Genomic DNA, 10868 nt, shown 5'->3' with positions numbered 1-10868 from the left:
GCTGTCTTCAGCTTTCTCTTTGTCTAGGAGTGCATATTCTCTCACCGGAGGCCTGCTGGTGACGTGTGTGGTAATCTGATACCCGCACTTTCACACTGCCCGAGCTGTGAGGGGAGAACGCAAGCAAGATTACCTCTTGAGAGAGTAGAATGCGATCGGTGCATTCATTGCTTGTTTGTAACGAGAGGCACGCTCTCATACCCACTTGCTACGACTCTCTGCTACGTGGGTGAGATAAATTACAGCTCGTCCAGCTCCCGAGGGACTAATGGGCTTATCGCGAAAACGCAGTACGCAAAAGAGGGAGGTGAGTTTCTCTGTTCCTCATTTTGCATGAGTGTGTTTGCCTCTCGCGGCATTAACAGACGCATTCGCGGCGTCGCCAGCGGCTCCTTGCTTGTTTATTCCCGAGGGAATTTGGCGTCTGGGCGGAGTTTGTTTAGCTCCCGCGGGAGCCGAATATATGCTGCGCGTCGCGATTGTGGAGTTAATTTACTGCCATAAAATATGTGTGTGCATGTATATGTATATACATATGTATGTTATGTATGCTTATATGTGTACATATAAAGGGGAGAGATTTTCCTAGACTAGTTCGACCATGATTATGCAGATCATGGCAGAACAGTCTTAGTAACTACAGCTGTCTGAGGCTAGCTGTACGTTAACTCTTCCTACTTTAGGGCTGGAGGCTTTCAGTCAGTTTTACCTCTGGTAGTCCTTCCTACACATACAGATATCTGCGGATATCTGTGTGTGGGCTTACTGATTACTTTTTGTTTGGAAACATAAAAGTAGTTCTTTAAGCTCTTGCCTAGATGGTGCTGTCTCCCCTGCTAGGGTTTAAATAGACAGCCCACTCTGCTGGGTTGGGCTGTTTTCAGGAGGACTAACCGGAGGTCTTTCACTGATCTGTTAGTTTTTCCCAGGCTCTTTGGCCTTTCTGGATTTATGTGATTTGGGCTAGGTAGATCACTGCCTTTGAGTCCTTCACTCCATGAAGGCCCAGGTTCGAGCCCTACAACATGAGCTCCCTGCACGCAGCGGTTCTTATGTCCCATAAGAACCTCCATTACCGATGTTCTGGATTTTAACTCCTTAAACAGGTTTTGTTTGAGTTTGAGTTAAATGCAGGTCACTCATGGGTGAGTACGATCCATATTTTTCTTTTAATAAAGAAAAAGAACTTAATACTGTCTCAGGCCTGTGTGTTGTGTTTTTGCTTTTCAGAGAAAAACACGACGAGTTTACGTCGGATGCTCCCCCTCTGATCCTACGGGTTATGGTTACGGCAGTGTTCGTCCTATCCACGCCACAGGTCGTGCGGTAAACCACCCTCCCAGCATTTGTTAGACATAGGACTTATGTCCTCTTCAAGGTAAGCTCCCTAAGTTTCTTTCTTAGGATTGCCCTTGGCATGTTTAACATTTGTCCTTTGCAGGCCTTTTTCTGAGAATCCCTCTTCCAGACTCTCTCTGTGGACTTTAGATCCTGTGAAGTGATCTTATCAGCCGAAGGTTCTTTCCAGCACCTCCTGAGTTTTGTCTCCAAGGAGCAATTTCTCAGTTCTCCAGTAACTAAAGTAGCACTCCCCTTTCCGCGGAAAGGGTTTATTCAGAGTACCGCTTCTCGCTGACAAGCCAGGCTTTCTCCCCGGTTCATCTGGGTTAGGAGCCTGTCCCTCTTGTCCAGGCTGATTCTCACTCTTCAGGCTCACACTCGAGCTGGGCTCTCCCCTTCCCAAGGGAAGGGTCCCTAACGAGCGCCCCCTCGATGGGATGGGCGTTCCTCCCTGGCCTTCAGGGTTAGGAGTCTATCCTCATAAGTTCCTGCTCCGGGGGATTTATGTCCCGTTGAGACAGGAACATAAGTCCACCTAGACTGGGGTCTGTCGATCCCCCTGTTAGCCCGAGGGCAGGGTCGATTCAACCGAGGTAGTACTCCCCTTTCTGCAGAAGGGGTTTATTTAGAGTACTGTTTCTCGTTGACAGAGCCAGGTTCTCCTCCCGGTTCATCTGGGTTAGGGGCCTGTCCTTCTTGTCCAGGCTGATTCTCACTCTTCAGGCCTCACGCACGAGCTGGGCTCTCCCCTTTCCGAGGAAAGGGTCCCCAATGAGCGCCCCTCGTTGGGACGGGCGTTCCTCCCTGGCCTTCAGGGTTAGGAGTCTGTCACCATGACTATCCAGGAGCTCCCTTCTCAGGAACCTGAAGTAACTTTAGTAGCTCCCCTTTCCGCGGAAAGGGTCCTCTCAGAGCTCTTCAATGACAGCAGCTCACCTTAATTCAAGGTTCGTCAGTAGCACCACTGTCGTGTGGACAAATTCCCCTTTATTTGGGTAGAATCTGTCATCAGGCTTCCTGAGTCAGGTATGATTGCTCCCCTTTTGAGAAAAGGGTTCCTCTCGAGCGCTGCTCCTGGCAGGAGGAGTAAGCTCCCCTTCTGATGAAGGGTGAAATCGGAGCGCTGCCTCCTGGCAGGCGGGTTTTCCTCTCTGTTAATCAGGGTTAGGAGCCTGCTTGCGCCTGACTTCCGGGTCGAGTGTCACCTCCCCTTCAGGCTTTATGACTAACTAGGAGTTACCCCCTTTTTTCAGGACCTTGAAATGACCTAACGGCTGCTCCCCTTTCTGCGGAAAGGGTCCTACTAGAGCACCACCTTCTGGCGGGTGTTGGCATTTCTCCCTGCTTCTCAGGGTTTTGAAACCTACCCTTAACATGCTAGAAGCGAAGGCTCCTACGATTGAAGCCTCCTCAGGCTGTTGGCAGCTCACCTTTTAGGGTTCCCTCAAAGCAGCGCCACTGCCGCATGGTGAATTTTTCTCCCTTGGCTAAGGAAGAAATAACCTATCTTTCTCAAGGTCCTGATTTGAGCACGTTCGCTCCCCTTCTCAAGGGTCCCGTTTAGAGCACGGCTCCTAGTGGGATGAGTATGCTCCCCTTACAAGGAAGGGTAATTTCTGAGCATCACCTTCTCCTAGTAGGCATCTATGTGGACTGGGTCTAGTACGCTCCCCTTTACACTAAAGGGTCCCTTCAGAGCATTGCCCTTTTTAAGGACGGATGTTCCTCCCTGCAAGTCGGGGTTAGGGGTCTGTCCGCTGTCTGCGTCCACTATATGATGGTCAGTAGCTCCATGATTTCATCAGTCGACTAACAGTTTGCGGACTGTCTGTCCTGATTGGGGTGTAGCATTGCTCCCCTCTCTAATCAGGGAGGGTTCCTCCCCTATTTTAATTCTCGTCATCCTATGACAAATCTGGAGCTTTAATATGAAACCCCCAAAATGGGGGAAAACACAGTCTCCAAATCCCATTTTACTAGGGTAAGTGTCCCACGCTAAACCCTGGGCACTTTCTGAAATCCACAATAGTGGTAAGTGCGCACGGAATCTTTGTGCACTTCCTAAAAATCCACATAAGTGGTAAGTTCCCACCAAGTTTTTGGGTTCTTTTCTAAAATCCTATACGGTATGGGTTACGCGGTACTCGTTCCCATTTTTTGAGTTGGTTTAAAACCCCGGTCTCCCTGGGCCCAACTTCACTCGATATCACCTCAGATATCTCCTGACCATCTGTTATCCAGGGTGCGTTATCTGAGGATAACCCCTGCTAGAACGGTCTCTGTCTTGGGACAGGCCTGTTAGTCGCTATTTTTGAGTCAGTTCACTGAGGGAACTAGACTCAGTAGTACTGGCAGTTCCTGTTCTAGTTAAGTCTAAGTATTAACTTAGCCGTTCCTCCGAAGGAATCTCCGATTCCAACCTGAGCTGTGCTCTGGGTCCTTTGACCCATTCAGGTAAGTGAGTAACAGTTCAGGCTTTGGCCGGGGAGGTTACGTTCTGACAGCTGTCACCTCGTCCTATAGGGATAATTCCTCACAGAATTTACACTTAGTGCTCACTACTATGCACTCCCCTCAGCATGGAGACGTTGGTATACCGTTCCCCAATAGCGACCCCTAGGGGACGCGGTGAGAGTTCCCTCGGAAGGGAACGTCTCTAGGTTACGTATGTAACCCTAGTTCCCTGAGAAGGGAACGAGACACCGCGTCCCCTAGGCTTCTTCCCATGCTTCGGACGAGAAGCTTCAGACAGTGAAGCGGCTGTATGTTTACTTCGGCGACTCTTTATACTGTGTCGCCCGGTAGTGACGTACCAGCAGCGACGTGCGCGCCGCAGTGACGTCATACGCTGTCGCCGGCCATTTCATGGAGTTTTTCTATGCATTCTTCAGACACGAGTCACGCTGCAGCGTTCCCCAATAGCGACCCCTAGGGGACGCGGTGTCTCGTTCCCTTCTCAGGGAACTAGGGTTACATACGTAACCTAGAGACGTTTTCCAGAAATACACTCAGAGCTGCAATTGATGTATTCTAGATAAGTTCATAAACAAAAGGTCATAAATTAGCGTAATTTACTAACTTTCACTGCATTTACTTGTTTTTTATTCAGCGAGGATGCATTAAATTAACTTTTACATTGTTTCAACAGATTTCTTTCAAATAAATGCAGTTCTTTTAACCGTTATATTCAACAAATAACCCTGAATAAAATGTATTAGAGTTTGATGAGAAGAAGAAATCTTAGAATCATGCGAAAAAAACTGTGTAAAATTGTGAAATATTTTTACTATTTAAAATAAGTTTTCAATTTGAAGATATTTTCAAATTTTATTTATTTCTGTGATTTCAAAGCTGCATTTTTAGCATCATTAATCCAGTCATATGATGCTTCAGAAATCATTCTAATATTCTGATTTGCTGCTTAAAAACATTACTGTTCAAAACCTTTTGACTGGTAGTGTATGTATTAACTTTATATTCTAAGAAATGACTTCTTACAATCCTGCCAATTTGTCCAGTGTAAAACCAAGTATATCTGCACAAAGGACATGTTAGTGAAAGAAGTCATCAGTGATGGAACGAGCCTATAATTACAACACACACAGCAGGATATTGCTTTCTGTGTGCTTCGTTTCTAAAAGAGCTTCAGTCACAGAACAAGATAAATTATGTAGTGTCCTCGTTAAATTGACCTGGCTTGGCCTAGCCTGAGAAAGACAAACTTAGAAAAGGAAAAGTTTGAAGGTTAGCAGCCTCCCTTGAGATTTACGGACCACTTACAACCTGCCAGAGAGGGCTCAAATAATAGTGTGCAATAGCTGCCATAAGCATTGCAAGGCAAACTGCAAAGCAGCAAATCTTATAAATGTGACTACCTGCTTTGGCTAGCAGAGATATGCAACACAACAGAAGAATAATAGAAGAACAAGAGCAGATGGATTTCAAATAAACAGATCAATGATTTGAGCCTTACACCACAGCGGGATAATAAAGCACAAATTTCACTCACCAGTGGAAACATCGATACTGTGGTAACACTAAGAAAACCACAACAGACTGAGAGATGCCATGTCGGTTATTGTTAGCTTAATGATGCAGAAATAATCTATTTTTTGTGTAAACCCTTGTAAAGACACATTCAAAGAAACAGAAATCCCACTCAAAGCCCAAGGATGAAAAAGTTTTCTTGAAAACGTAAATGTTCGCCTGAATTTCACCTCTGTGTTTGGCTGTATGCGTGATCAGAGACAACAGCTCACAGCTATTTAAATAAGCTACAATGGCTCTCCTATACCAAGGCAGAATTGACTGTACAGTATGTCACGGCCTTGAATCCAACACAAAGCGTTGAGTCATTGAGCAAGACGCAGAAGAAACATTTTCAGTGCTTGCTACAGCCCTGCATCTCAGCCTCTATTTAACTTCAGCACCACAGTGAAGGACAGCTCCCCAATAGCCAACACACACACACACACACACACACACACACACACACACACACACACACACACACACACACACACACACACACAAACACACTTCATCTGTGCACAAGCACAGCATTTACATACACAGTATACATATAATGTATATAAATCCATAAAGCAAACACAGAACATGTACATAAACAATTCGGCAAATTGCATTTTATGCATGATATTATATAACAGTTCCTGTCCACTGATTTGATTGGTCCACTAGCTTGATTGTATGCTTGCTCATGTGGTTCTGATGATGTTCTTTTGAAATGTCTCTTTTCTACAATAAAATAAAGCTTTTATTGATTGCTATTTGTATAACCGCCATTTTCCTATAAATACCATATTTAAACTATGGTTAGCACAGTAAAACCATGATTAATTTGTGGTTCCCATGGTTTAACTATAGTCAACATGTTTTTTGTATTGGATTTTCATAAGAGTGGTATGAAATATTGATTTCAATATTTATTCATTTCTAGTTTAATTTAAGCCACAAATTATTTAAATAAATTAAAAATGTACAGATTTCAAATGTTTTTCAACAAGCCTGCATTTATTTGATTCAAAATACATCAAAAAGCATTGTGAAATATTTTTACTATTTAAAATAAATGTTTTCTATTTGAATATATTTAAAAAAGTAATTTCTTGTAATTAAAGCTAAATTTTCAGCATCATTATTCCTGTCTTCAGTGTCACATGATCCTTCAGAAATCATTCTAATATGCTGTTTGCTTTTCAAGAAACATTTTTTATTACTATTATCAATATTTAAAACAGTTAAGTACATTTTTGGCAGGATTCAGGATCAGCATGTATCTGAAATAAAAAGCTTCAGTTTAGGGTCAGTTTAATTTTTTATTTTATTTTTTATTTTCTATAAAAGAAATTAATATTGAGCAAGGATGCTTTAAATTGATAAAAAGTGATTATAACAACATTTATAATGCTACAAAAGATTTCTATTTCAGATAAATGCTGTTCTTCTGAATGTTCTATTCATCAAAGAAACCTGAAAAAGATGTTTTCAACATAATAATAATAATAATAATAGTCTTTTGAGCAGCAAATCAGAATATTAGAATGATTTATGAAGGACCATGTGACTAGAGTAATTGAAATCACAACAATAAATTATATTATAAAATATATTTCATTAGAAAAGAGTCATTTTAATAATAAAAATATTTCAAAATCGTATTATTTTTGCTGTATTTTGGATCAAATAAATGCAGGCTTGGTGAGCAGAATTGACTTCTTTAAAAAAAACATTAAAAATCTTACTGTTCAAAAACTTTTGACTGGTAGTGTAGTTGTGATCTTGGAAGTTTAACAGATTTACATTGTTACACCAACAAAGGTAGATTGTACACTCTTAGAAATAAATAATAAAAGTTTAGATGTTTTTTTTTAATCTAAAGAACGTTTTTACTATAAAAAATATTTTGTAGAATAGAAAGGTTCCATGGATGTTCATGTTCATGTTTATATTTTAACAGTGTAGCGGTCAAATGAGGTAGTTTTAGGTTTTCACTTCTTACAGTGCAATAATAACTCGCAGCTATGCATATTACAGTCCTCCGACGTTCTTATCTTAATTATTCAGCTCTTAATTAATAAGCAATGCCGAGAAAATCCCTATAAGTGGACTGCATTGCCAGTGTATATGTGGTTCTTATGAATGCTTTATGAGAGTGACCCGCTGAGGACACGCAGTAGGAAGTTACCTGTCATCATTCTGAAAAGATTGATCCCCGAGCAGCAGATCTCGAAAGCGGTATCGTGGAGGTAGAGGAGGGACCTCAGAGTCCACATCGGCCATTTTCAGGGTGGAAATGTCCAGAATAACACCAGTATTACTGCTGTTATTCCTCTGAACAGTCTCCGTAGGCGACCTAAAGAAACAGACGTAAATCTTCGAGTCAATACAATCATGTAACATACATTATGCATGTAGACACATACTATATATATATTATTCATTAATACAGTCAGGACTACAGCTAAGCACTTGTAGGAGTGTGGACACAATCTAAATGTTTAGCATAATTAATAGTCTACATGACGTAGAAACAATTTTCACTTATAAAACACACAATTACAAGTTACACATTGAGTTAAATGTGAAATGTCGGATTTGAAAAAGCTATAATAGTTTTTGGTTTACCTGTCAGCAGCATTGGATGAGCGTCGTGGCGGAGTCATGCTTGGCTCTGACAATATGAAGAGAAAGGGAAAGCATTAATGCTAAACATTACAGTCACATGCATTAAAAAAAAAAACAGCAATAATGCAAGCGTATAAATTAATCCATGCTGTTGTAGGCTAACGCAGGGTTACAGAAAGAATACATTACTGTAGGCTTACTCATCTGTCCTGTAACTATATGAATAACTTCTAAGCTTTAACAGTCTCTATCTAACAGTTATCCAATAACAAGGCATCTTTTGCAGATAGTTTTCCAGCACCCTTGGTCATAATTATACCCTTAAGGAACTACAATCCACAGACTGATGTTCACCTTTTATGTCACTCCTGTCGCATTTTGTAGACTGTGAAAACTCTCATCAAGAATGTTCCCTGTATGGTTTCTATTAGCACTCTCAGCGATACATGAGTGTGTAATGACAGTAGTGAGCGACTGCATTAGTGTGCAAATCGCTGATGAGTGGGTGGAAGGTGATTTGGTTGGCCAAGGGGTACAATGAAGTACAGTGCATAAAACTCAGACTAAAATGTGCCCTTGCTCAAGGGTTATACTGTCCTCAGACGCTAATAAAAAGAACTATGTTGAGGATGTAAAACATGAGAATTCCTAAGGGGAAAAATGGCATCCACTCAAGAAAATGCAGACACAGTATGAATGTTTTTACAAGGAACCAATTAAATGTAGTTCATAAAGCAACATCAAAACAAAATGATTTTCTAAATAAATAAATAATACAACAGAATGAACCTGACTACAGTACAACAAACCACAAATATATTACAGTATTTTCTAAGTCAAATCAGATAATAGCTCCTTAAAAGATAAACCAATAATCGGTTCAATATTTCCTGTCGATATCATACTGAATTACGACCCTTGACCACAAAACTAGTCTTAAGTAGCACGGGTATATTTGAGCAATAGCCAATAATACATTGTATGGGTCAAAATTATTGATTTTTTTTTATGCCAAAAATCAGTAGGATATTAAGTAAAGATAATGTTCCATGAAGATATTTTGTAAATTTCCTACCGTAAATATATCAAAACTTAATTTTTGATTAGTAATATGCATTGCTAAGAACTTTATTTGGACAAATTTAAAGGTGATTTTCTCAATATTTTGATTTTTTGCACCCTCAGATTCTAAATTTTCAAATAGGTGTATTTCGACCAAATATTATCCTATCCTAACAAACCACACATCACTGGAAAGCTTATTTATTCAGCTTTCAGATTACTTATACATCATATACATCGGTTTTGTGGTCCTGGGACACAAATATTACAGTATTTTTGAATTCAAAGCAGGTATAAATAGCTCCTTAAGTGATAAACTGAAAATCGGTTCAATAACTGCTACCAATATTCATACTAAATTGGTTACTGGTTATTTACTATTCAGTCTGGAATTAACTAGAACCATTTGGTGTAGCTATTCAGAGGAAGACCCAACAAAAATATTCAAAGGTAACAAATTGAATATAAAATGTTTGGATAATTACTTGCTCTTTATATAACAGCAATTTATTCTAAAGTGAGAAATAGCTCATTCAATAAATTTAGAAACAAAAATGAAAATATTTTGCATATAAAAACAAGAAATTTGTGAAATTTGTATTATTATTATTATTACCATCGTCATACTCAATAATAATAATAATAATAAAGTTATTGTAAAATCCAAAAATCAAAACAATGAACCTAGTTAAAACAAGAACAACAACAAAAATAATAACAATAGTAGAAATAATACTCAATATTTATCGAGTTCAACTGTATAACTTTTAAGGTCATAACTACATTCGTTCACTTTTTTTTTTGTTTAGATTTTTTTTTTGTCTTCGAAAAAAACGTTTTCAAAAATAATTAAAATATAAAGCAATTCTAGATTTTTTGCTGTTTACGTATTATTTACAGCACACTAGCAAATCTACAGGACACTTCTGCCCAAAAGCAAAGCCATCTTCACAGAACAATATGATAAATGTAAAAAGTACTGAACACGAAAACGAATTAGTCATTCGTGACATGAGATGAGGTTCTCACCTGCCTGAGACTGGCTGCGCGGTCCCATCATTGTAAATAATCGTGTTACTGGCGACCCAAACGCCGCACATTTTTAACAAAAGCCACTGCGAAGTGTCCGTGAAGGACTTCGGATGGTAATGTCCTCCTGATAGCTCCGTCCTCCATGGACACTTGCATTAGAGGGGCGGATAACGACCCTGATTAAACACTCCTCTTACAGAAGAGCACCGCTGGGTGCAACACTCAGTACGTTCAACATCTCTGTTTCTGTTTGTAATTCAACTTTGCATCCATGAGATGTGATGTTGGTTAGGCTGTTAATTAAAGAATGATAATATGTTGTCCTCGTTCAATTCATACGTTCAGTCTCTTTGTATCCAGTGAGCCCAAAGCCTTCATTCACGAGGAGAAAACGGCAACTGCTGCGCGTCAGAAGAGATGTAGGGAAATGTTTGAGACGCTGTCACCTCTGCATCTGTTAGGTAAAGCCACTAAGTCATCCGTACAGCCTCTCTTCTCTCTCCTTCAAAGCTTACATCGCCATCTCCTGGACCACCTGAAATCTTCGACAACACGGACATCACTAAAGAGACAGCTACGCGCGTGTCATCCAAATTAAATCAAATTAAATCACGCACCACCAACATTCACATCCACGTCAATCATTTCATGCTATGCGCTTTCTTACAACGAGCTGCTAACCAATCAAAATAAGTCAAGACTCTCATTAGGTCATTAACCTTTAGGTATAATCAATTTTATTACCTGGATTAATTTGAGCAATATACAAAGGCCAGGAACTCAAT

At 40.2% G+C, this 10868-nt stretch overlaps 1 protein-coding gene across 5 annotated transcripts in view; it reads right to left on the bottom strand.

The window, feature by feature from the left end:
• kcnt1b (potassium sodium-activated channel subfamily T member 1b) overlaps positions 1-10482 on the bottom strand; it is a 103464-nt gene extending 92982 nt beyond the window's left edge. For 2 of the 5 annotated variants that reach the window (XM_073839553.1, XM_073839555.1), the window contains exons 1-3: positions 10081-10479; positions 7990-8035; positions 7550-7717 (exon numbers count right to left, since the gene is read on the bottom strand). In XM_073839553.1, coding sequence (XP_073695654.1) covers positions 7550-7717; positions 7990-8035; positions 10081-10111 — 245 coding nt within the window. In that variant the 5' untranslated portion in view covers positions 10112-10479. Of the gene's footprint in view, positions 1-7549; positions 7718-7989; positions 8036-10080 lie in introns of all 5 variants that reach the window. The other 3 variants (XM_073839554.1, XM_073839556.1, XM_073839558.1) reach the window with 2 other exon arrangements.
• Positions 10483-10868: the final 386 nt, after the last annotated feature.

Source organism: Garra rufa, chromosome 5, assembly GCF_049309525.1.
Source record: "Garra rufa chromosome 5, GarRuf1.0, whole genome shotgun sequence".
Taxonomy (NCBI): domain Eukaryota; kingdom Metazoa; phylum Chordata; class Actinopteri; order Cypriniformes; family Cyprinidae; genus Garra; species Garra rufa.
The sequence above is the reverse complement of the archived record's forward strand: the minus strand, read 5'-3'. Positions and strand labels throughout refer to the sequence as shown.